The 27,595-nt window shown below is 41.0% G+C and overlaps 1 protein-coding gene across 1 annotated transcript in view; it reads left to right on the forward strand.

Annotated features, from left to right (window-relative positions):
* Positions 1-27,595, forward strand: part of COL4A6 (collagen type IV alpha 6 chain) — a 124,239-nt gene that overhangs the window by 63,134 nt on the left and 33,510 nt on the right. Inside the window, exons 4-8 of the mRNA XM_064159436.1 lie at positions 18,060-18,194; positions 19,316-19,360; positions 24,740-24,856; positions 26,263-26,331; positions 27,338-27,373. Of these exons, the coding sequence (XP_064015506.1) occupies positions 18,060-18,194; positions 19,316-19,360; positions 24,740-24,856; positions 26,263-26,331; positions 27,338-27,373 (402 nt within the window). The remainder of the gene's footprint in view (positions 1-18,059; positions 18,195-19,315; positions 19,361-24,739; positions 24,857-26,262; positions 26,332-27,337; positions 27,374-27,595) is intronic.

The following is a 27,595-nucleotide window of genomic DNA, read 5'->3' on the forward strand; positions in this document are numbered from 1 at the left end:
ATGAGCTAGATAAAGCCTTGAGAGTATGTTGGCATAGTCTGATTCAGAAAAGCACATAAGTTGAAGTGGCCTGTTTTTTCTGAGCATGCAGGCCCTCAACAGAGTTAAGGAGCCATAAAAACACCACAAGAAGCTTTGGAATGCCAATCTACTCGGATCACGGAGCAAGTTTGAGCATTCTTTTGTTTAATTGAAAGAAAGTTAGATTGCTAGTTAATTTGACTGTTATTGGATAGCTAGATGTATGTAGATCACATAATTGAGATAGACTTACAGCCAGTGGAGAAAGATATCTTCCAGATAGTATTCTCTGAGTACTAGTCTTCTAAGTACAGGTGGGGATCCAGTCTCTCTTGCTTTCATGGAAGGCTGCTAGACTTGAAGATAAAGCCTTTGAAGCTGCTGCTACTTTGAAAAGGATATGAATGTCTCTTACTCTTTCAGTGGAGAGAAGAAGAAATTGTGTTAGTGATTAGTTGTTTCTGTAACACAGTATGTGCTGTTAGCTCTGGAGGGGTGTAGAAATAGAAGAAAAAATGCTATCAAACTACAGAATGTTGACTGAATACTGGTAAATCATGAACTGAAATCATGAAGAATACAAGTCTCAGCTTTCTTCCCCACTTGCTGTTGTATCCAGGTACAAGAATATGCAGAAAATGTCTTGTTGTTTAATTTGTTCATCAGAGACAAAGTTTCTGAAGAGTGGAATTTCACTTCCCCAGGACAAAATAGATATTATTCCAGTTGCGAGATGAGGGCTTTGACACTGCAGTGTTACTTGTGTCAATAAAATCCTAGTTTTCAGGATGTAAGTCCTGTGCTTGTACACAACCTCTGCAGGAACTGGGAAAACAAACTCTGGCTCTGCAGCTTGACTTTCCTATGACCATGTGTGGAACTACTCTTCAGCATTTTGTGTGCCTGTTTCTTGGCTTTATCATTTGAAGGGAGGTGGCCACCTGAGTCACATAAAAAAACAACTAGAAGGAGTCTCCCACGCACATCCTCAGTGCTTGGCTTCATGATGGGAGTAAGGACATAGTCTGTTCCCTTACTACAGATTAAGACACTTCACTTTACATGTGGGATTGTTTGTTAACTTTCGTGGACTTCCCCGTGCTCCAAACTGAAGGTGGACAATGTAGTTGTGCCTGCTCTGTATTTCTCACCATTCTCTGCTTTCTTTTATTTCTCAGATTCCTTTTCTTTATTCTGCTTGTAAGCCTTGACAATTTAGCCTTCCTCAGTGGCACGATTCAGGCTTTGGTTGGCAGGCACTTGCAGAGCTGGCGTTTCCAGTCAGAGGCAGTTGTAAGACAACATTTCTGCTGATGCTGATTCAGCCAAGTGAAGATCAGCTGTGTTGGCAACAGCAGTGGTGGTGGAGCGAAGAATACTGGACCTGATTCTACATCAAGGTTGTACTGCATTGAAGCTGTTATTTGTCCATATTGATGCTGCTGAGAAGACACTGGAGTCTCCACAGGATCTGAAACTCCATAGAACTTAATGATTATTCTGACATCTGAATACAGAGAATGCATTAAGTCATATTCACTGTTCTGCTGTTCTTGGTGGCTAGAAAATAGGCTCAGCATAACCTAGTGTCTGAAAGGGACTGCTATATATATGTGTGTGTGGCTGAGAGCAATGTTCCATGCACACTGTGCAAATACAGCATGCTGTGAGGCTTAAAAAAATATCATATGGAGAAACGTTGCTGCAGATATCTGTGGTTTAACTGAAATTGGAGTCACTTCATGAACAAGGGAAATACAAAGCCACTTTGTAGCAGTGAGGATTCTTTTTTCTCTATTCATTTAAAGTATGCTTTGCTTATTTTTCTCAAACAGCCGCCTGATTATTGTTCCCTAGCTGATGGCTCTGGTTAAAGAGCTTAGAGTAGTTTTTGTAGCTCAACAGTGGCTGTTCTGGCTGCAAAAGGAGCAACTGGCAGCAACTTCCAGAGTCCTGCTGAGTCTGTGCAGACTAGATCCGCTTCCAGTGTTTGTCCTCCCAGGGCTTTTGGGGGTTTGCAGGTTTTTTTATGAGCTGCTAGGAAGCTATTTGCAGATCAGAGACAGTCGTGGTTCCTCTAAAATGTGTCATCATGTTGGCATGTAGTAACACTACACTTTGATGTGATAGGATGGTGCTGAACCAAAGCATCAGGCTGGATGTGACTCTGGGCAACGTGATCTAGTGGAAGGTGTCCCTGTCCATAGCTGGGCGGTTGGAACTAGATGATCCTTGCAGTCTTTTCTGACCCTGACAATTCTGTGATTCTGTAATTGTTCTGTACTGGTCCCCATTTTTATCAGCAGAGTTTGCTGTCCAAAACACAGCCGTAGTGACTATGCTGTGAAGTTTGTTTCTCTGAGGCCTTAGGTAATTCCTGCCATTCACGAAGTTCAAAGGTACTATCTTTACAAAACAAAAACAACCAGAAGAGTTTTTTTTGTGAAATGTTCTGTCTTTACAGATTTTTTTTCCTGATTTCCATCATTATTCCATCCTGTCTACAATAATTCTTTACTCAACAGACTTACCCAAAGCTTGTAGTTGCCAGCTGTCTGTAAGTTAACTGGGTGGAGATTACTCTCCTATCTGCACACCAATTTTCAGGCCTGCTAAAGACTGCTGATTTTTTTGTGTGAAAAGCAATGTGACTTTTATTCATCTATACGGCTAAAAGGTACTTAATATCCTTGAGATGTTTACATTTATGCTATTTTTTCAAGCCTTTTTTTCTCGGCTTTATTTTTTTTCTTTTGGGTGTGTAATTCTTAAGCATTCTGAAAGCAATTAGAAGCAATTCCATCTTTGATTAGCATATAATTGAAAACTGTTGAGGTACCATGCCCTTCTCTTTGGTTTACTGGTATATTTGCTTAACTGCAGGATACATTCTCAACCCCTGGATATTTCAGTTCTGCTTGGGTACAGTGAAGGCCATTACCTGGCTTATAGTCTGGCAGAAGAGGGAACATTTTCTCCTTTTATTTTAAGAGGGAAGAAGCTGCTGAGCTGCTCTGGAAGTAGTGGGCTGGTTATTGTCTGCACAAAGCTCCCTAGACCTGTGTGCAGGGCAGCACCAGTCAGGTCATCCTGTCATCATACACAGATCGCTGATTATCACACAGCAGTGTTTGTGATCTTCTGCAGCACTGCTTCCTTCTGTCTCTCATCAAGGCCCAATGAGCACTGACCGTGACAGGTAAAATCTTCTTCCAGACCTCAGATGCTCCCATACAAAGAGCCATGCTTAATCCCTGGCCTACTGTGTAATTTAGTAATCTGCGTGGTCATGAATTCCAGGGATATATGGGCAGGAAGCGCAGGGCAGTGTGGGTAGCAGTGCAGGCCTACAGAGTCATTTAAGTCTTTGTTGTATTGTGTAGCAAGGGATTTTGGGGACAATGAGACCTGTCTGTCAAAGATTAAGCAGACTGGAAGTGTGGTTTATACCAACAAATGAATGAAGCTTTTTGGAGTGTTAATACAGCCACGCAGTACATGTCCAAGGACTTAAACATACAATTTATGTGATGACAAGCAACGCTGGTATTAATCATTTATTCTATATACCTTAGGCAGTGGGAATTCAAGTAGATGAAGAGGTCGTTTCCGTCCTTATCTTGATCAATATGCAGCACTTACTAGGAGAAGTGAAAAATCCTCTCTCTTGTTTTCTTTCTCTGACTTTGGTCTGAAGTTGTCTTTACTAATTGCAGTTTGTTCTCTGAGGCTGCCTGGTAAACCAGCCACTGACTAACTGGCGCTTCTTGTTATCAGGCACTGCAGGAAAATTTTGCCTGGACTGCTCTGTTAAGCCTCTAGAGATAACTGGAATCTTGCCAAATGTTATGTTTGTAGATCTTCAAGGCCTCTACTACCCTCCACTCCTGCTTTGGTCTGTGTAGTGCCAAGTAATGTGTAGATGAGAATTCACAGACTCAATTTTTAATCTTTTAAGTGAATTGTTTATGTGTTTGCAAAATTCCCTTCGGCTCAGTTGTGCAGCAGGGCTCTGGGAAGAGATTTTGTTCTAAATCTGCTATCTTGGATAAGCAAATGGTTCCCATATGAGTTTTAAATCTTGGTTAATATTATCTTTTCCAACAGATCATTTCTTCTTTAGCAGAACCCTGTGCAAGGGAAGCTGCTCAGATCTTTCTGACGTGCCAGAAACATGTTGGGAAGGCTACGTGAGGCAAAACGTAGGGGAAACTGCTTGCAGAGAATCTATTGTTCACCACTGACCCCTCACTGGACAGATCTGTGAATGGCCTACTTTCACTGCCTGCCTTCTAACTAGAAGCATCCTTTGGGGCTGAATGACCTTAGTGAATAATGAGAACTTCTGCTGTGTTTCTCTCTTGTAAACAGAATGTTTAGCATGTGGAACATGGTCTGGTGACCGAAATGGGTGTTTTTCTAAATGTATGTGTGGAGTTTTTTGTTCTGTAGTTCTGTTTCTTTTTTCTTTCTTTTTTTTTTAAAGAAGGCAACTTTTTCAGTAAATGAATAATGTTAATACAGCATATGGTAGTAGGGCTGAGAGGTAGTTCCATGCTGTATAGATCAGATACTGGGTTTAGATTTGGATTCAGAATTACATTGTACAATGTAATAGAACTTGGTTGACTGGATATTGGACAGGGGGAGGAACATAAGTAGTGCATCAGTAAGAACAGAGGAAAAAAGACATGGCTGTTTTCTCTGGGACATTGTTTTACTTGTGGCAATTTGCAGATACACTTTTTCTGAGTAACAGTGAAATTTAGTAGAATAATTAGATCTTTCAGTATGCTAAAAGTGAGCCCAAAAAGCTGTCTTAAGATCATAGTCCAGGGCAGGTTAAGTTATGGCTTGAATTGCAAGCTAAGTTAGAGGAAAGGTTCAGATTTTAAATTCAGCTATCTCAGCATCTTACAAGCTTGTTCTCTCAGGAACTTGAGACAAATTGAAAGAAACCCTTGAAGGCAAGGATACAGGCATTTAAATCTGCTTTTAGAATTCCAGTGTTGCACATGTGATCCAAATCTCTGTTGATTCACTTTACATTATGCAGAAACAGAGAGCAGAGTGACAGTATTAAAAAGTCATCTTATTTAATTATTGTGTTAGTTACCACCTGAGAAACCACAGCTAAATTTTATTCCAAATATTAATCTGTTCTCTTTAAGTTAGTGTTAAGTACTTTCTGCAACTGACATACCTTAAATGTATAAATGATTACGAAATGCAATAACACAAATTGATGTCACTCTAATGGGAACAGCTGCATTTCTAAGAGTATCTGCTGATAGCCAAAGAGTAGTAAGATTGAGCAGCTTTTATGAAGATTCAAAGGCAAGTTGTTAAATATCAAAGTTGTCATAGTTTACAATTTTGCACAATTTAAACCAAAATAAGTTTTGTTACTCTATCTGGAATACAGTGAAAGACTTGACAGCAACACAGAAAACTTCCATAAGAAGTGTGAAAACTGGAGGAGTTGACAGCCTCACCAGAGCTGCAACTGGTAATTAACAAGATGACATTATCTCTCCATTAAAATACTCCTCAGTTATGATCCTTTAAGAGAAGTTATTGTTCTAGACTAATTGCCAAGGAAAATAAATGATCTTGAGATATGTTGTAGGCTACATCCTCACTTTTTGTTCAGATTACATCTAGTCATTTTCTTACTGTGATGTGTTCAGATAAACTGCAATCCAAGGACATTTCCAGTTGTCAGTTCACTGACAGCCACCTTCAAAGCTGAAGTAGCAAATCAAGTGGAAAGTAACAAAGTCTTTGGAATCTGAGACAAGACTGTTTCTGACCTATTCACATACCCTGTTCAGATTGGAAGTCTTTGCCTGGCAGAAAACATTTTGGAGGTTTTTTTAATCTCTGCAAGGTAAACAGATACTTTATTGAGTGAACTTTCTTTGAATGACCAGAGCTTTCTATCTCTTTTCACAGAATTTGAAAATGGGCTTGATTTGGCATGGGAATGATCTAGGAATGGATAAGCTTAGCCCGGACTGCAGACTCCAGGTCTGTGTCTAAAATTACCTGAAGAGAGGGAGCATTGCCCTTGCTAGCCGAGAAATACTAGGGCAGGATCTAGTCTATACACTCCAGTGCTTATCAGGGAGCCTAGCTTGATAGGCATGAAATAAATGTCCTGAAGACTGTTGTCCTTGAACTTCTTTCTGGCTCTTGTTGATTGGTGGCTGTTTTCTCTCTAGAAGTGCACCAGATGTTAAATCTTTTCTGGAGGGGCCTGAACACAAGGCCTATGAGGAGAGGCTGAGGAAATTTGGATTGTTTAGCCTGGAGAAGAAAAGGCTCAGGGGTGACCTCATTGCTATCTTTGACTACCTGAAGGGAGGTTGTAGCCAGATGGGGGTCAGTCTCTTCTCCTAGGCAACCAGCAACAGAACAAGGTGAGACAGTCTCAAGTTGTGTCAGGGGAGGTCTAGGCTGGATGTTAGGAGGATGTTGTTGCCAGGGAGAGTAATTGGCATTGGAATGGGCTGCCCAGGCAGGTGGTGGAGTTGTCGTCCCTGGAGGTGTTCAAGAAAAGACTGGATGAGGCACTTAGTGCCATGGTCTAGTTGACTGGCTAGGGCTGGGTGCTAGGTTGACCTGGATGATCTTGGAGGTCTCTTCCAACCTGTTCGATTCTGTGATCTCCATGTTGTCCTCCTCTGTGTGGCTGTTCCTGCTAAAATATTCCTAAATTGATGGTCTTAATGCATCTCATGGAAGTAAGTTCCCCAGGATTTAAACAGACTGGCAACTTAGTTTAGTTGTTGATAGATACTGAATCTGGGAATAACTTATCTGTAGCAAAATCTGGCATGAAGAGCTCCAGTGAGTACAGTTTCTCTAAAAGAGTCATGAACTACTTTTTGTCTCTAGTATGAGGCCCTTTAGAAAAGCCAGGATGACATCATGTAAGGCTGTGTAACTAGATCACTAAAGCTGTGTAACTCTTTTCCACACATGGAAACTTTGCAGTTTGAGTTTTGTTTTTGTCGTTGTTGGTTGGAGTTTTTTTAATTACTGATTTCTTTGTCTTCATCCCTTTCTTTACTGGTTGAATTTGTGTTTGGGGAAGTTTGGTACAAAAAGACACACTATTCCCATAGTGTGAGGGCCATGGAAAGCTCTCTGTATCATCCCCAGAGCAGAGGGGAGCTTCCATAACTCTTTTTCTGTCTCTTTGTCTCATGCTTCTGGGTCTGTTCCCTATGTCTGTGTTATCTCCTTACTTCTGTGTTATTGAGGGAACAAGATATGTATCGATGACTGCACTTGATTTCCAGTTCCCAGGCAGAAAGTCTATGCAGTTGTAATGCAGTATTAGACATTGTGAGCCAGTGGAGAGATGCTTTTGACGTTTTCGTTGACAAATCACTGTTTCCTCCCTTCCTATCTCCCATTTTCAAATCCCCTCAGCTGTGGATGGCTGATGTACAGTGAGGCTGGTGAATGGAGAACTCTGTGAAAGAATTGCCCATTGAGACATGCAGTTCTTCCTGTTCATTTGCTTCTCCGCTGAGTTGCTGCTTTCTGGGTGCACAGCCTGGACTCTCAATGCCAGTGGCATTGAGGGTTCCATCAAAGTCTGTGGCTCTGCCCCTCAGTGTACTAGGGAAGACCAAACCATCCTATCTGCTGTTGTTCTGGGAAATGCTGGCACGTGGACAGTCTCGTCTTGCTAGATCTACACCTTGCCCATGTCTCTGTTCTGTCTTGGAGGGAGCACTAACTTTTCCCAGCCTTTGATGCAAGGGGAATTAGAAATTTAAGAATTGTGTTTGTTGTGAAAGAAAGAACTGGAGAGAAGCCCAAAGCAAATTAACAGATCTGGACGCAGCAGACCCTGAGGAGGTTTGGAGTCTGTTTGGCTTCAGCCTGCAGCCTAACCTTCCTGCCTCACTAGATACAATGTCCCTTTAATAGTCTAACAGGCCTGACGCTGGCAAGACTGTACTTTTTCAGTATGCTACTTAATACGGCTAATTTTCTACTGACAACATTTTTTTGCAACAATGAATCTTCTGTCACTTGAGTCCATGAAGAGGGCAACTTGGAAATGCCAGCCAGAGGGGGAGTTAGCGAAAAGTTCATTGTAGCTGTTCACTTAAGCAGTTCTTCAGAAGCACATCAGGCTTTTTTTTCTTTTTCCGTTTGTTTAGTAGAGTGCTGGGGTAAGTGGAAAGCAAAACAGCACAACAATGTGTTCTTTCCTCGTGAGCCTCAGATCCCTAAAAAGGTTGTGTTGTAGGACGTACCTTAAGGAGAGTCGAAAGCTATGGTTTCACGGGCAGCGGTCCTGATGTGACAGTTCCCAGTGTCACTGATTCAGTTTCAGTTTTTGCAGGGGACTTGTCTAATATGTAAAGTCAGTGTGGTATCTTCCTCAGTGCTGAATTACATAAAACCTCTTTAAATGATTTGTGAAAAAAAAAGTTGTGCCAGGGTAGGTATAGGCTGGATATTAGGAAGAAGTTCTTCACAGAGAGAGTGATTTCCCATTGGAATGGGCTGCCCAGGGAGGTGGTGGAGGCACCATCCCTGGGGGTCTTCAAGAAAAGACTGGATGAGACACTTAGTGCCACGGTCTAGTTGATTGGTTAGGGCTGGGTGATAGGTTGGACTGCATAATCTTGGAGGTCTCTTCCAACCTGGTTGATTCTATGATTCTATGATTCTATGCCTGATCTTGCCAGATTTGTTAGAGAAGGGGTGTGTGTGTATATATATATCTCAATCACATATATATATATGTATATACACGCACACATATAGTGTATATACTTATGTATGTATATACACACACACACTTAGTACGTACCATAAAGCCTGTAAGAAGATGTTAGAAATTGTATAAGCTCAATTAATAAACTCTGATGTCTGTTTGAAGTTCATCCACATTGTTTGTCATGTGAAAAGCAACAAATGGAAGCAAATAAAGCATGAGATAAAACTGATGCCATTTGATTGTGTGTTTGGAACAAATACGTTATTAAGAGACAGCTTTATACATAAAGTGTAAAAGCAGACTGCAGAGTGCTTCTAATGCAAATAAAGTGCTGCCAGAAGTCACGATAGTAAAGCAAAGTGAAGCTGGAAGTTAATTGTGGGCTGCCTCCTTTTGTGGGTCACTTGTGTGTAGTATATCACCATGGGTTACTCAAGAATGAAGAGATTTTAATTGTTCTTTTAATTCACACATAGAATCATAGAATCAACCAGATTGGAAGAGACAGATTATAAACAATTAGCTGATGCTTTGCTAGAGCAATAGTGATGGAGGTACCTGGTCCTCTGTAAAAGGCTTTGCCAGCCTTTTGGGCTAGAAGTACTTGGCAATAGAACCAGTGGCATCTCCATATCAGTCTAGTCAGAGGAAAGTCCTCAACCAAAGCCAGGACTGTCAGGGGCTATGGCCCTTGTCATTTGACTTGTCTCTTGTTTTGGCGACTGAATGCTCATGAACTGACATTTGGTCATTTATTGCTGTGCTTTCACCAGAGATGTCTTGTATGCGTTCTGGGGAAAAAAATGTTTTGCATATGCTACCTTTTCTACTTTTCCTGTACAGCCATTAGGAAAGTGGAAAGAAATCCTAGAGAAGCATGGTGTTGTTTTCTGAAATAACTAATTCTTTTGTATTAAAATTCAGCTCAGGACTTGTGCCGCTGTCAGAAGATGTACACGATATTCAGAAGTGCCCTTACTTCAGACAAGGGCAGGAAAATGTTATCACAGCTGTCGTCCCATGTGAACAGGTTGGGGAACTGTAAAGGCTTTCTAAAACATTATTTAGAGATTAGACACCAAAGACAAGGGAGAGAAGATGAACTGAGGTTGTGAAAAAACATAAAATCTCATAAACCATTCAAACCCTTGGCTATGCTATGCTCTTTTGTTTAATAAAAAAACTGCTTATTCATGAGTAAATTGAAGTCAGTTAGACCTCACTTGCTGCACATTTTTGGTAGGATTTCATGATCATGTAGCCTATCCTTTCAATGTAAGCCTTACTGTTTGGAATATTGATGAGTGCATTGTAATGCCAGAGTTCCAGAAGGTGTGAGAGCAGTTCTTGCCTAATGATACTCACCTCCAACATCATGCCTCATTTCCTTGATTGTCTCTAAGTCAGGCTTAAACATTTATGATTTCAAAGGAGTAGTGCCAGTTGTCAGTCTCCTATGCTGTCTACATGAGTTGCTCTCCATTTTGAAACCCCAAAAGGCCCTAAAGATACCAGCCAAGCTAGAAAAAAACGCATGGCAAGTAGTGAAAAGTTTATCTCAGGTGACTACATACCACCTGAGCTTCATGGTCAATTAACTTGAACAAACGTAGGTAAGCTGGGGATTCAGGGGTGATCACCTCTGCTGTGGTGATACTCTATGATGCAGCTCATTAGTATCTAGTCTTTGCAAACCATAACAACTCTTTCATGCAGTTTCTTTTGAAGTCAAGACATCATTCTGAGTGGTGACCATGAAAAGAGCAAGAAAATGTATTTCAAATATGTAGCATAGCTCCTTAAAAATACGCTTCTACAAGGACTAGTAACTTAATTGAAATACAGCCTATGTCATTACTATGCACATAGGCTAGGAGCTCACAGGATTGAGAGCAGCCCAATAAAGAAGGACTTGGGAGTACTAGTGGATAAAATGCTGGACATGAGCCAGCAACGTGCACCCACTGCCCAAAATGCCAACTGTATACTGGGCTGATCCCTAGCAGTGTGGGCAGCAGGTCAAGGGCGGGGGGGATTCTGCCCCTCATTTCCACTTTGCTGAGACTCCACCTGGAGTACTTTGCCCAGCTTTGGAGTCCTCAGTGTAAGAATGATGTTCACCTGCTTGAGCAGGTCTGGAGGAGGCCACAAAAATAATCTGAGGGCTAGAACCCCCCTGATAGGAGGATAGACTGAGAAAGCTGGTGTTGTTTAGCCTGAAGAAGAAAAGGCTCTGGGACACCTTATTGGGGCCTTTCAGTGCTCAAAGGAAGCTGATAAGAAAAATGGGGACAGACAATGGCAGGGCCTGTTGTAACAGGACAAGGGCTGATGGTGTGAAACTAAAAGAGGGACATTTAGTTTAGATCTAAAGGAGATTTTTTTTATGATGATAGTAGTGAAACACTCGCCAGGTTGCCCAGGAAGGTGATAGAAGTACTGTCTCTGGAAACAGCCAAGGTCAGATTGAGTGGGGCTCTGAGCAACCTGCTCTACTTGAAGATGTCCATGCTTATGGCAAGAAGGTTGGCCTAAATGGCCTTTAAAGGACTTTCCCAACCCATTTTGTAATTCTATAAATCTTGCTGTTTGTTGTTGATTACAAAAACCAAAATATCCTCACAATTAACATCTATTTCTGTAGTATCTGTCATTCTCGATGATACTCAAGTTAGCCATGAATGCCCTCTCAGGTGCAGCACGGGAAGGCTATCTTCTAGCCAGTACATCTCTCACAGATGTTACAGCCCACAAGTGACTTTCTCTTACTTTCATGTTATCTGTGTTCTCTGGGGCTTGGAGCCTTTCCACATGCTCCTACTTTCTTATCTCTCTTGGACAATTTGGTACATCAAAGCAAAAAAGCAATCTGAGTTAGACTCATCCTTTTTGGACTGTCTTACATTTCTTTTAAAAAAGTAGTTTCTTTACAGTTTGTGAAGTATGAAATAGAATACTGACTGAGATTTAACAGTGATTCACTCCTAGCATTGTTCACAATGGGGAAAAAGACAGCAGTATGTGGTCTCTTTGTGTGCTATAAATAGGAATAGCAAATATGTGGAATTGATTGGATCAGGATGTTCCATGAAAGTTTTTAACTGGAAAATGAGCATTCAAAAGAGCAAACTTTTCAGAGATTTAAAGATCCCATTTTAAAATAGACTTCTTTGTTTGTTTGGTTTGTAGGTTTTTTTTTTTCAATAACATGGGTTTGTATGCAGTTCTATATTTACTGTGTGCTAAACCTTTGATTGCATCCATCTTGCCTGCCTGCCTTCATTTGCTTCCTTTTGTCTGTTTGCTGAAGTACGGAGTACAGGAAGCAAATTATTTATGGAATCAAATGTTTTTGGTTTTGTTTTTCTTAAAGCAGAGTATTTTTTTTAAATAGAGCGTAAAAGCACAGAGATACATAGATATCTGTGTGTGTGTAGAAAGGCTAGGTGGTATACTCACAATTTTTGTACCACCTAGCCTTTCTACTTGTGGTCATGTCTAGTTAGGCTTAGTGGAAATTACAGAAGTATTTTTTGAAAATGGAGATTATCACATGAACTAAAATGAGAGAATATTAGGAGAATCAACCTGCAGTTGCTTATTTCTACATTACATAATTGTTCCTGAGGTGACCAGGGCAGCCTTGACAATCTGCAGTGGGAGCAGGCCAAATGCTGCTTCACATAAACAGCAAATTTCTAAAATTAATTGTGATATCAGTGAATTTCTCATGGTACAGGAATAATTTGTCTTTTAAAAATAACTTCTAAAAATATTATTACCCTAATATCTTTTCCTTGAAACTTGAGAACAGCGATGAAAAAGCCTACAAGGTTTTTGGCAAGGTGCTGCATGAAGTAGGAATTTTGTACAGGATGGTTTTTCTGGTCTATTATTCCATGTGTACAGGCAGTTTGGTGTATTCATCTCATGCTGTGCAGTTAGAAACTGTGAAGAGGCACAGTAAATTATATGCCAGAAATAAAGATCAAGATTTTCTCTTAAGCTTTTAGAAGAATCATTTTATTTAAAAGTACAAAGCACTTTTCAGTAGGGAAAATAATTGCTTGCTGGAATGTGAACGGGCACTGGATACCTGACCTGTAATTTAGGAAAATAGTGAAGGGTTTTTCATCAGTAATTATTATTATTATTACAGTAGAACTGTGGGGCCCCAGTTGAGACCAGGACTCTTCTTGTGCTAGGCACTGCCTATCTGACAAGAGATAACCACTGCTGCAGGAGTCTTCCAGCAAAGGCTGGGCAGACCGAAGAGAAGGGAAGAAATGGAGGTAGAAAGTAGAAGTGATTATCATGAGGTCACAGGATCACAGGATGTTAGGGATTGGAAAGGATCCAAAGAGATCATCAAGTCCAACTCCTCTGCCAGAACAGGACCATACAGTCTAGTTCAGGTCACCAAGGAATGCATCTAGACAGGCTTTGAAAGTCTCCAGAGAAGGAAGCTCCACAACCCCTCTGGGAAGCCTGTTCCAGTGTTCTGTGAGTAAAGAAGTTTACCGTTTTGTTGAGGTGGAACCTCCTGTGCTGCAGCTTATATCCGTTGCTCCTTGTGCTATCACAGGGAGCAAGTGAGCAGAGCCTATCTCCCCCCTCCTGGCCCCCAGCTCTCTGATATTTACAGACATTTATTAAATCCCCTCTCAGTCTTGTCTTCTACAGACTAAAAAGCCCTAAGTCCCTCAGCCTCTCCTCATAAGGCAGTGTCCAGTCCCCTAATCATTCTTGTAGCCCTCCATTGGACTGTCTCAAGCAGATCCTTGTCCCTCTTAAATTGTGACGCCCAAAACTGAACGCAGTACTCAGGATGGGGTCTGCTGCTCATTAACGGACACTGTTGCCTTACTCTCATAAGTCAGCTATAGAGGTTTTATGCAAGTTTGGTGTGAAGCTTGCATTGCCTTTTGTCACCTGACATCCCTTGTCAGAGAACAGCCATGATTAAAATGGGAATACCATTTGCCTGTAGGAAATGGTGTCTCAGAGGATCAATATCATGTACAGGCTTGCCTGTACAGCATGGGAATTGGGTACAGAGATCTTCCATAAATACTTCAGGCTAGATTCTGCTTAGTGTGTGCAGTGTATAAGAACATATGTGTTTTGGGCCACAATGATTTAATGGCTGGCTCTTTGGTTTGCCTTAATGTAATGAACTCAATATAAGATGCTTCAGGGGCTGCAAAACATTTGCTTGTGAAGTAAATCATTGTCACTATCATTTTTTTGTGTTCGTAAAACATTGTGTAAGGAGAAGAGTATGTTTGAAGAAATAGTGTGACCAAGATCCCTCTGCAAAATGTAGTCACTGAATTCTTATAAATAACTGCATTGATTTCAGAAAACGTGACCTTCTTTAAATTTAGTTGTTCTTCTCATACTGGACACTCAGTTTTGCTTAGAAAACAGTAGCAGTGTTTTGCTGCTTGAAGTATGTCAGTCTGTGAATTCACTAACTGAAGCAAGGATCACTTCTGCCCTACCTGATTAGTGGTGTTCTGCTTAGTTCTAGTCCTGCTAAATGTATCTTGAGAGTTCCAGTCCCTTTTTTTTGTGATGAGTTCACTGAGCTAGTTTTGATAGTGAGTGAGACTAGCAAAACTGCCCCCTAAGTAAAAGAACTTGTGGGGTTTTTTTGTCTCTGAAATATCTCTGAAATAAGGGGCCGGTCCAGTGGTTCCGTACCACTGCTATGTGTGTTCCTCTGCACAGCAGCAAGTCAAACAGATTTACCCTGGATTCTCCAAGCTTGCAGAGGCAATGGGAGAAAACAATGTTTGGAATTCGCAATGCTATGTGCAGCAGCTCTGCTTCAGTGGGTGAAAATTTCTGTGGACTGTTAGAGTTGGCAAAAGGGGCAGGGACAAGAGAGAAAATGTGATGTGCTTAGTTGTGTAGCAGTAAAGAGGCCCCTATCGTTACTTACTATACTGATCTTTCTTGGTGACATGCTGGGATGCAGATGACTTAAAAGGGTGAAGGGAAGAAGGCATATGTTGCAGAGCCTTTCCCTTCTTAAAGGACTGCCATCAAATTACATTTTCAGGCTATTTTGTTTTACCCCTTTCTGCAGTGTGGTGATTCAGAAGAAATCTCAGCCACTTAAAAATCTTGGTTACCACATGTTGAGATTGGAAACATGACTGTCTGAAACATCTTTGGTTTGCTTTTTTTTTTTAATGGTTTACAATGGCTAAGCACATAACAGAGATGGATTTGACTCATATTGAACTTAAAAACATAAACTTAGTCAAAATCCTGAAATTGCCTGTGGAATGGCATGGTGTATCACCAAATGGTGTCATTTTTTACTGGCATCATGTTCATTATAAAGAGACAGACATCTCATTTAGCACTGCTTCTGGTGCACAAATATCTACGGGAAAGCAGGTTCTGACATTGTAGGGGGCATTTGAGAAAATAATCACAGGTCATAGTAATGTCATAGACTGTCTTAGCTTGGTGTTACTAGCATTGCATAATTTCCCTCTTTTTAAGAGCAGTTGTGATGCATCCAGGAAACCAAAACAATGCATTTCTGTTAATTACTGATGGCTTTCTATGGGCTGTTTGACTTCCTATATCAAACAATAAAGATTAGAAATGAGAGCTGTCTTGATTCACTGTAGTTTCTGTGTGATGTAATCCACTTTTTATGTTTACACTTGTCTGCACTGCTAAGAAATGTTGTATTGTCTATGTTCTCTGGAAAGGTAAGAGCAGTTCTGATGCCAAAGCACAGTAAAGACTAGGCACTTAACTTTTTACCACAGAGGAAGCTCGTTGAGGTCAAACGGTAGTTCTGCCCCGGGTTAAAGCCTGTGAGTTCACCTTGTAAAAACTGAGTCGTCTTTGTGCTTTTATCTTGGGATTGCTCCTGTGCACACCACAGGGCCCGCTCTTTATAATGCTTTTGTCTTGGGACACTTCATGGGAGTGCCGCTGAGTGACGAAAAATGTTCCTTTTTTAGTCGTGGAGGCAAGTCCTTTGTTTCAGCATAGAAAACATGATTTCCATCCACACAGAGTTCAAAAGAAGCAGTAGGAATTCCTGAGAGCCTGATTATCATGGCATAATCACATTATCAGAGAGATTAGAAGCACTTTACAGTGTCTTTATGGTTTAGTGACACTCTCAGGCACTGGACAAAATCTTAAAGTGCGGTTAAGGTCTTTCTTGTAGGGCGCTAAGGCAAAAGAGAGCTTTTCACCTGTGGCCCCTGAAATCACAGAGAGCAGATTTAATTCTTCTGAGAGAGTGCTGCAGAACTGAACACAAGCAGAATGTGTAGTTACTGCTCTTTGCTGTTTCATCTAGATAGATTTCTCAGAGTGGTCTGCAGTAGAGCCTCTTAAAATGTTAATTCCAGTCAGTTACAGCCCTTGGAAACACTGTCATTAACCAGGCAATCAAAGCGCTTCAATACAGAAGTGTTAACAGCTGAAACAAGTGGGCAATTCACGGGCTCTTTTCTCTAGAACCCTTGGTGGACTCTTGGATGCTGTTGCTTTTGTGGGTGGTTATAACAGTAATATGCCCATTTTTAGTGGTTTTTTTGCCGCTGCTGTGTTGCCTTGAGGCAAACAATCCACAGTCCGTGTTTTGTAAGTAAAATGTTGCTTGAAAGACTCTGAATAGCTTGTGATTATGGGAAATCAAAAAGTTAAAGCTGAGACTGAAAGTAAGAGCAAAGCATGTGATTTTCCTGAAGTTTTCCTTGTTGTATATGGTTGCCAAGGACCACTGAAGATTTGGGGATTAATGTTGTGATCATATGGTTCCCAATATAAAGGATTCCATTGATAATTAGCCTGAGTGAAGAAAGCAAAAAATAATGGACAGAAAAGCCTTCTCAGGTGGGAGTCTGTGCCTCTGGAAGTGCATGCAATGGACAGTGTCTAGACAGAAAAGGTATGAAATACAAACCATGCACTTGACCTCAGTTAAAAGGCCAGAATGAAACAATCACAACAGAAAGAGTGATGTGGGAGAGTTGCTGCACTTCAAGAGAAAGTTGGAATATGGGATAAAATGTTTTTGCTTAAACAGGTACTAAAAATGATTCTGGGAGAAAAACGAAAATCAATTACAGTTTGTTTTGTTTTGCTTATTAATATGAAAGTGATTTTTTAAAGTTAGCTGTCAAGTCTTTTACCTGCCAGGACATGGAGTCAGGACTTTGTATGTCTCCAGCTGAGATTACTAAAACACTTGCAGCAGGGAGCTGCATTCCTTCTGCTGTTTTAAGGAGTTAGGGAAATAGAAGGGAAGCACACTGCCATGGATGTGAGTACAGAGGAGAGCTGAAAGGACAGGATTTACTTTTTTAACTTCTTCCTCCACTCTATCCTTTTTAGCGTAAGGCTGGATTCCTTGCATGGGTAATTTATGTAATCCACCGTGTTATCAGTAGAAAACATATCCCTAAGCTGCCATTTTCTACTGATACTTAGGGACTTTATTGATCTCTTTTAGGTTCTCTCAAAATGAACTAAATGAAAAGTACAAAAAAGCTAACACAGAATTTCGTATTAAGTATTCAGCTGCCAAGAGACAGCTTCTAAAGCTAACAAAAACCAAAACCCACCCAAAACCAAAGCACCCAGAACACGTTTTTTTTTTTAAACTCTGGCTTGTTTCAGAAACAAGTGCCAGAGTTGTACTCTACACATCCTTGTAGTGATAGAACAATGCAAGTTCATCAGCTGCATATGAATCCCCGCAGTTGTAGAAAAGGTTGCCATCTTCGGGCAATATTCAGTCATTGCACCTCTACTTTTGTGCTCCAGAAGTCAAAAACCACAGCCCAACTAGAAGGCAACCATGAGACTACAGTAGGATCGATCCTATCCTTGAGCCAACCATTGCACTAGTCTCAGTACTCCAAAGTGTGCTTCCAGACTGCACGTCTTGCATCTTGTCTTATCTTCTTCTGTTGCGTACAATCTTTTTGCGCTTTTCAGTTGGGAAATCACAAGAAGCATCCAGTTAGATCTTGAAACACTGCTGTCTTCCCCTGTTCCTTCCCACAGCAATATGGGTAGTCATAAACCTTCCAGGAAAAAAGAGGAAATTTCTTACTAATACTCATGACTTCCCTAAAACAATCTCAAAAAACTCTTTATCTGAGAATGAGATTTTGGGATGTCCTGTCCACCTCAAGAGCTACAAAATTGCATTAAAGATTCGGTTTGGTAGAGCAATTGCGAGGGGCTTTGTGAACATGGTGCACTGATTTTTGTTGTTGTTGTTGTTATTGTATATTAGGGTCGACCAGGACCAATTGGGCTTCAAGGACCAATAGGCTCCCCTGGATTCACTGGCCCAGAAGGTTTGCCAGGAGCAAAAGGTGAGAGAGGAGCAGTGGGCCCTCCTGGACCAACGGGACAGAAAGGCGACAAGGTTGGCTCAACTGTGACTTCTTTGTACCTGCAGTAGATCTGAGGCCTTGCCTGTATTTTTGAATGAATAAAGATGATCTTGGGCTTTCTGCCCCAGAGTGTAAGAACACAACATTTCATTAGTATCTGTAGAGAATCCCCTGCTTTTATTTTTTAAAGAATGTAATTCCTATAGCTACTGAACACTGTAGCTATCCTATGAGACGAACCATAGCTAAACAAATTTTGCTTCTGCAAGCAGTCTTTCCCTTCACATACCCAGGGGTAGATGGGTGTTAGTCTCACTATGTTCAGAGAGACCTGGAGCTGTTCTGTCAGCTGCAGTTAGTAGGTATACAGTAAGTCTCTATCTTTATTCCTTGTGGAAGCAATATACTTTGCTTTTCCAAGGCAAGAGTAGTTTATGTTGATAATTCTGCTTACACAGTCTGTTTTACTACTGCCCAGAGCAGAGCAAGTAGTTGCAGTTCAGCTAGGGGTGATCTGAACTTAATACAGTGGTCTGCTTATCTCTGGGTAAGGATATCCAAGTGTAGCCAGAAAAACCATAAGTCCTGTTGAAACTCTGGGAAGGTCAAGAGTGACGTTGAGAGTTAAGCTTATACTGTATTGTTTATTTTCCTGGCATCTTGTTTTCCCCAGATGTGCAGTAAGAGATTATGTTTTTACTTTAAATTGCCTGATTAAAACATTCCTGAAACACTCATTTGGCACATGGTCAAGCTCAGATGCTCAGTTCCTATCTTCACTAACCCCTGCAGTCACAGAGAATCTGCAAGAGATCACAGAATTAACCAGGTTGGAAAACACCTCAAGTCCAACCTACCACCTGACCTTTCTAATTAACTAAACCATGGCACTAAGTGCCTCATCCAGCCTCCTTTTTAACATCTCCAGGGATGGTGACTCCACCACCTCCCCGGGCAGCCCATTCCAATAGGCAAAGCACTCTTTCCATGAGGAATTTCTTCCTAATATCCAGCCTAAACCTGCCCTGGCATAGTTTGAGACTGTCCTCCTTTTTGTTTTGTAAGCTGAGGTCCATGGCTGAGAATACTGGAGTGAAAAGTATTTCACAGGTAATTGAAATATGCAGATTGATGAAGTACTCTTTTTCTTCAGGGCCCAATGGGAGTTCCAGGATTTCAAGGCATCAATGGCATCCCGGTAAGTTTGCATACATAAATATAAATCACTGTAATGTCTCAAACAAAAGCACATAAGCACTACAAGGGTATCTTGCAAGTGCTTGGTTTAGTCAGGAGGAAAATGGCAAGGTTTAGTCAACCTAGTGTTCCCATGCTCTTTTGTTAGAGGTTTGGGTCCTATTATGCTGAGGAGTTGGTATGTATTAGGCAGTGAGCCTGAGTTACATGGAGATCCACTGCATCACTGATAAGCTTTTCTTTCAGCACCATGTTCTCAGCACCAGGTCTAGAAAATACTGTATGATAAATTCATAGACTTATGGAATTGAAAGGGACCTTAAGCAAACAGGTATGATTAGCTGTGCTTCAGGCCATTTTTTAGTACATTTCCTAACCGATTCTTAAAACCTTGTAATGACAGAGGCTCATAACTCTGGTGGCAGGAAAACTTTGCTAAACCCTCTCTTCACTCTTGGATTCTGCAGTTTAAACCTCTTAGTTCTCTTCTTACTCATTATGGATGCAGAAAGCATATTCCCTTTTATTTCATAGTAGCCATTCTAGTGACAGGTGTTTCCACAGTGCCCTGACCAGCTTTCATTTGCGTTGCTATTCCCCAGTGATTTTTGCAAAGAAGGCTTGCAGACAGTTTACCTCAGGAAAGTTTTAGCTGGGCCAGCTTTAGAAGTTGCCTCAAACTTTCTTGCTCGCTACAATATTTAGCTCATCCTGCTTTCTCCTGGTATTAGAAGTCTTTTTCTTTTCTTCATGGCAGTTTTCCATTTTTTCTGTATACTTGTGCCTTCAGGCTATACTCAGGCTTTTTCTCATCTTCCTAACTTCCTCAGCTGGCCAAGAGCTTCAACAGTTGAGCTGTGTTTTCTTACTTCCTATCAAAAACTGAATTGTTTTGATAGATTGGCTGAAAACGTACAGTTGGCCCTGTAAATGAGCTTGTTTGATTCCAGTTCCTTTCTGGCCCTTGTCCTTCTCTCCCCCTCTGCTCATCCTTGCCTGTTTTCTCTCCTGCTCTACTCCCTTGCTTCTTTTTTTTTTTTTTTTTTTTTTTGTCCCACCAGCCAACTTTGTAGCTCTGAAGAGAACAAGCTGTTCCCATAATACTTAATTTAATTGAACACACTGTGGGAACATGCTGTTCTCAGGGTATTTTTTCAGATGAGGCTCTGGAGAAAGGGGATTCCCAACAATGAAGGGAGGCAGAGACAGAGCCATTGCCAGGTAGTTGGCAGCAATAGGCATTCCAAGGAGAGAGTAGGGGAGGTAGATGAAAGGATTCAAACCCTCCAGCATTTACAAATCTGCTCCATCTGCTTTACACTGTTCTGCAGGTGGGCAAACGGGAAAAAGGCAGATTTTACTGCTCTTGAACAGCAAAGTGCTCACCACTGTGGCTCTTCATGCCACAACTGCAGGATAGAAAAAGGGAGAAGGAAAACTAGTTCATACTGGTTGCATTCTAAATACTTCCATTCTGGAATGAAAATAGCAGCCACTGCTGCTTGAGAAATTATTTATGCATTTGCCAGTTGAATTTCAGGATAGAGAGTAGCTTAGGTTTGTTGTGAAATGTATATGAACATGTGCACAATATATGCATGTGTGACAGGCAGAGCAAAGGAGAGTGAGCATGTATGTGCTGATACCTGTAAGAGGAGTAAAAATACAGTGCTATCTCTGCACAAGAATTAACAGCTGAATTTGAAGAGAGCTTCCTTGTAGTGGGCAGATACATTAGCTTGGGCAGGTGTATTTTAATCATGGCCAAAGGACTACAAGGCTGTGATTCAGGGGGTATCCCACAACTGACCTTAAGGGAAGTGGTGTTCCATAGAGATCACTTCGGGAATGCTGGTGGCAAATAAATCATGTTATTGCAGCTGGCCTGTCTAATTCCTTTAACCCAGTAAATACAGCAGCTACATGTGTGTGTTACTAGCATTTTGTGTTGCACTGTAGAAGAGCCCTCATATCCTTGGCCCTACTCAGGAAGTTTGTTTTTCCCTATTGGACAAGATTCATGGACACCTCTGGAAGAGGCTGAAACTGGAGCCAAGAGATGTATATAGCTTTTTATGACCTGTTCTAGGAGAAAGAATTTCTATGAGAGCAAGGCCTTGTCTGGTCCATGAAAGCTATTGCTACATGGAGAGGCAAAGCACTTTATTTTGTCACCTTCCTAGCGGAAACACAAGCACTTTGCCATAGCAGTCTGTGAATGTGGTTATTCAATTAGTTTTATTCAATTGCATTTGCTTCCTTGTTTCTAAATATTTGTCAAGCTTTTCTGTTAGGATCACCTTTGTGCTGTGGGATTTGGAAAAGAGGCCCCTTGAGATCACAGCATTAGTATACAAGCAAGAGTCAGAGCAAGGGCCTAGATGAACAGTTCAAGTTTCCTTACCTGCCTCACAGGGAATGTCTTCTTTTTTGACACCACAGAGCACAAGTGATCTCTACAGTCTCTGTTTCAGCTCGTGTCTGTAAACTAGTCACCCTGCCATGTGTAAGTAAAGCATGTAAAAGTCTTCTGCCTTAGTCAGCTGATGTGCTTGTGCTGAACTGGCACATCTGCCAAAACAGAAATTAGAGGAGGTGAGAGCAATGAAAGCATTAACTCCCATTTTTCAATTAAAAATTTAAATTAGTGTTTAAAATCTCTGGGGAAAAGGTTTAAGTCAGAACTTTATAACTTTCAAGGAGGTCAGTTATAGGTGCTTGGTACTGCCTCAGGTAAGGCTCCTAAAAGAAAACATTGTAAACTGTGGTAGCAGATGAGCTAGAAAGCAGTAAATCCTTTTTCCTAAAGCAAAAGTGACAGTATGTTTGTGCATGTGTCAATCTGTGTCATGCTGTGGCTTAGAATTGCAGACATGGATGTCATGGGATCAAGGGATAGGGCCACAAATTTATTTAATACACATAGGAAATCATTTATGGGTGTGTGGTCAGCATACTTGATGTCCTCTCTTTGTGAGCCGTTTTCAAGATACCAAAATCCACTGAGCCATTTACAGGCTGCGTTGGTCCAAGAGTTAGGATATCTCACCCAAAGTGTTACCCAAGACATAAGTCAGGTGCCTGCCATGGGCTGTCTCTTGGCCATCAGTAAAGGCTTAGCAGCTCGCTCCTCATTGTCTGGCTCTGAGGGGCAGATGTTGGCTGTTCAGCTTCACTAAACTCTGCAGCTGGTCACCTTTTGTTGTAACCAGATACATGTGCACTATCTCACATAGCTTCTGGCTTCGTTGATGCTGTAAAAACGGTGAAAGGGATGGTAGATGCTGACTCTAGCCTCCTGCTGCAGTCACTGCCTGTCCCATCAGAGACTTGCTGCTCTTGTCTGTGATACCTCACATGAATGGACAAGAGTGGGTTGCCACTGATTTGCTCCAGCGTTGGCTACTAAATGAGGTGATTTCTAAGAGAGAAACACGAATGACAATAAATTGTTCCTTCAGCCGTCTGTCACTTTACCAGGGCCTGGCAAGCCCCTACTTGCACACCACGTATGAGTGTTTTGACAAACAAACTTTAATCATCCAGGCAACTGGTACTGTGTATGCAGAGGTGCCTGATGACTTCATTCCATGTCCTGAGGCCTTGTCTGATCTCAGATTTATACTTGTCTGGATGAGCTGCCTTGATCCTGTAGTGGAGACGCACTTTACATTCTTTCAGTTTGCACCTTAGTGACTGGCAGAGAGCAAATCTGTGCTCTCTCCCCTTCCCTTCGTTTTGATGGCACAAATTGCAATGCAGTTGCTAAACGAGCTGCACCAAAGAAACTCATCTAGCTGAAGATTAACCCCATTAAGAAAAAAAACAGTTATTTCTCTGTCATGCTGGTTTCCTGCTCTGACTTGTCTGTTCTGCCAGTGCTTATGCCAGCACAGGGAAGATGTAGGTGTGAGTACGCAGGAGTGTGCAATGGCCCTCCTGGCAGTAGGGGAGAGTAGTGATCAGCCTGAGGTTTTCTGTAATTATGCCTTAAGTTGCTCTGCATCCTTGGGAAAGCCACTCTGCTACTGTATGCCCCCAGCTTCTCACCCATAAAATGAAGATATAGCATTCCCACATTTTTGCAAGGCATTTTAAGATCCTTAGATAAGAGGCTTTACATTACTGCTGAGTTCTCGTTGAGTTTGGTCAGAGCATATGCTAGTGGCTTGAATTTGGAAGACCTTCAGGAGCACAAGTGTGTTTTGTTTCAAGTGTCAGGCATGAAGGATTGTTAATGTTCTGCTTTATCTCCGTTTTACCCATGTTTATTTTTTTACTTTCCTAGTGTGAGTCATAACTCGTTTAACACCATATTTTAAAGATGAATCTTTGGGATCAAACAAAAGTACTTTTGGATGAGTCAAGATCAGGGTGTACCAGAGGAGAAGGAGAGAACTGTCAGTTACCGATACTATCTCTAAATGTTTAATTTTTCTTCTTGCCACAGAACACTGTCTTTTGAGTGTAACAGGACTAATTTCTATGAAAATGAGGATAGGAACCTCTAGTAGCATGGATATTTCTGCTTATGTTTTGCCTACACCAAATCATATGACGCTGGAGAAAAAGTAATTAAAGTCTCAAACTTTGATCTCCTTTGCACCAGTACCATGCTGAGTAATCTCCAGTTACATTAATAAACCTATACCAGGGCAAAAGAAGTGTGAAATCAGAATTAGGTGTAATTGTATTTTACTCTGCTTGATTAAGAATTGTCGGTTACAAATATTTTAATTTAAATTATTGACAATTGACTGCTAAAAATATTTGCTTTAAAATGTTTTTAGTTTAATTAGATCCTTACCCCAGTTGCTTTAACTAAGATTTTAAGTTTAATATAACGAGAAGAGCTGTTTTGTTTGAATGGCCTGATGCTGGAGCAGTAACATCTGTTGAGCTATTTACAGAACGAATCCACATATGAGAGGAAGAGAAATCACTGAAACTTGAAGCAAATTGGAGTTATGAATGCTCAGTTATTGCTGAGTCTGCCTCCACCCTTGTTTTCGCACAAGCAACTTCCACTTTTGGTGTCAGGTGCACCCTCGTGTGCTGTTTTACACTGTGTTATATGCTATGGGATGAGTATTGCCCTTGTGGGACCTACTCATGCACAAGTTACGTATTTCAGAAAATTATAGCTTGGACAAAATAGTACTTAAATAAATGCAGCCAGTGTTGTAGGATTTACACTTTGGGGAGGATAGACAATGCTGGCTGAAGAAGTTTGTTCTGTTGCCGTCTGCTGAACTTGAGTGGGAGTTGTGTGTTTCTTCTGATTTGTGTTGCCATTTGGGAGATATCAGTTTTCTGGGACCAGTATGACTAATAAAATAATGCATCCTCTCATCATTCTCTCTTTTTTCCCTTTACACAGGGTCACCCTGGACAATCTGGACCTAGAGGTCTTCCTGGCCTCGATGGTTGCAATGGCACCACTGGGAGTCCTGGCGTTCCTGGATCAGATGGATTTCCTGGCCTACCTGGGCTCCCTGTATGTCCCAGCTCAAATACAGTGTTTTGTAGTCACTAAGCCAGGATTTGCTTTACATGCCACTGTTGGAAACGTAACTCCCAAGTACTCAGGACATTAATAATGCTAAGTTCATTACCATTGTTAGAGCTCGGTGTAATTTTCTTACTGAAATTCCACTTTGATGGTTGAGATCCTGTGAATCCAGTATGCTCTCACACCAAGTTGCACCTTTGTCACTGGCAGTGTTCAAGGTGACTCAGAAGGAGCCATGAGAAAGTTTCTAAGGACCACAAAAGGTCATATGTCTTCTACCTGGCATGCTTCAAGTTAGTGGATGCTAACTCAGGAAAGGATGTTATCATGTTCAATTCTGTGCATTAAATATTGCATCCCTTCCTTCAGGTTCTAAGATAGCCAGAAGCTTCAGTCTCACTGAGTATCAATAAAATTTTCTTCATGTGTTTTACTTTTGGAAATACTTTTCTACTAGGTTGAAGTTTTATCTAGCTTGCATTGCACACTTTAGGTATCTAATCTATTCATCTGGACTCCCTCCTTACCAAGTGGTACGTGCAAGAGCACTTCTGCCTCTCTGCCTTTCACAAAGAATTGTTGTAGAAACCCCCAGTTTCCCTGCCTGAGTTGTAGAGGGAGTGAATGCAGCTCTGCACTCTCTTTCAAGTGGGTAGGATTAGTTACAAGAACTCCACTCTTAGATGCTTTGGGTAATTTCAGTCTTTTATAAGTTTCATTTGAGAAATATTTGAATATTCATTCACATTCAAAGCCAGAGCATTGAATTCAGGTCCATGCAGGTCATGTAACTGATAGTCTATGTAATGGAACTCCTTTGCCTATGTACATGAAGAAGAGGAAGGAAATGCAAGTGGTGCACGTAAATAATGCCATTGATTTCATCACTTTCAAACTGTGCTAAAGCATCTTTACTTGTCATCCAGTACTGAAATTTATGAGGTTGAAAGACACTGGGGCAATAAGGTCAAATTAAAAGTACTGCTTTCCAAAGTAACTGATTTGCTACTCCAATTTCTGTTTTGTAATGCTTGTAAGATTGCAGTTTTGACAAGGAAAGTTGCTTTGATAAGCCAAACTCTCTCAAAATTAGTTTGCAATTAAAAGAAATTATCTCATTTAAACTGGATGGAATGAGCAAGATTGAAATAAATTGAGTAAATCTGGAGTTATAGTGGCAGCTTTTGCAGAAGATTCATGTAGTCTACCAGGTTGCTCTAAGGTTTCACTGGAGCCTTCTCCAGGCTGAACAATCTGAACTCTTAAGCCTATCCTCACAGGGGAGGTGTTCCAACTTCCTGATCATCTTCATGTACCTCTTCTGGACCCACTCAAACAGATCCATCTTTCCACACTAAATGAGTTTTTGTTTGTTTGTTTGTTTTAATCAGGGTCGCCCTGGTCCAAAAGGCCTTAAAGGAGAACCTGTTTTTGCTCAAGGCCGTCTTAAAGGAATGAAGGTAAGATTTGTCATCACACAGGAAAAAATGCAGTACAGGAGCAGTACAAGAACTGTGATGTCCTACATGTTTCAGGACACATGCTGCACATTAGATTACTCATGATGATAGATGTGGGTGCCCTAAACATGTCTGAGTGAGAGCTGGCCTCATAATGACTCCATTAATGACAATGCTAACTACTCACAGAACTTGGAATTGCTTGGTCTGTGCAGAGATCTTGTTCATCCCATACTGGGATGCTGGCACATTGCTCAGGCTGTTACCGTTCAGTGTTGTTGTTGGTTCTTCACTCGTCTCTGGAGATCTAACACCAATTCATCTGTGGTGTCAAACTGTGGATGTGAGGAATGTTTTGTAAGTTTGTCCTGGCTTATGTGAGGTAGCATATGTGTTTTAGATGCAGATGTAGTACAGGAAAGGCCCTGCACCTACACTTGAAACTTTCCTGTGACTAACATCTTTGCACATGCCAGGTCTGTTGAAATCACAGCTGAGGAAAGCCGCACGTGCCTGTTAAGATTTATACTGTGAGATCCCAGCTGCCTCCCAGTGTTTTTGGAACAGGGAGGTACTGCTAAGCCATCAGTCATATTCTTGATGTAAATATGTGAATATCATATCCCACTTGTGATATTCCATCCTTTGCTACTGTGAAGTCAGGATTTTATTCTCTCTATTTAATAAAGAGTTCACCCTAAAATGTCTGTATCAAGTCTGTAATTTGATTTCCTATACAGAAAATACAAACTGTAGATAGACAAGCTTTAGGTTTTGGCATTCTAATTTCTCTTCTTACCTGTTAATAAAATGCTTGTAATTTCTCTGGAGTTTTGGAATCTTTCCATTGCCCAATTTAAAGGTGGAAGCACAGCTGTAAAAATATTTTCCCATTTACATTCACTACAGTCCTAATAGCAAATATTTCTATTTATACAAAACTTAGTGCTCATTCTAGTTTGTTGCATTAACTGTAAGTTTTACTCATGTAATTATATTTTTTTAGGGAGAAAATGGTCTTCCTGGATTGGATGGGATTTCTGTAAGTTATTTGATTTGGGGAATAATGATTTTTAAAAATGTTAAGAAGGCAGTTTTTCTCATATTGGTTCTCAAGGGTACTTTTCAGTTGATCAGACTATGTGTTTTCATGTGTGATACCAGTAGCATGAACAGTTCCAGCTTTGTAGTGCTGTGAGTGGATCCACATTAGGATAGGGGAGGTCAGATGTTTGCTATTATCTAGGCTTTTCCTTTTTTCAAA

Source organism: Pogoniulus pusillus, chromosome 19 (genome assembly GCF_015220805.1).
Source record: "Pogoniulus pusillus isolate bPogPus1 chromosome 19, bPogPus1.pri, whole genome shotgun sequence".
Lineage (NCBI taxonomy): Eukaryota > Metazoa > Chordata > Aves > Piciformes > Lybiidae > Pogoniulus > Pogoniulus pusillus.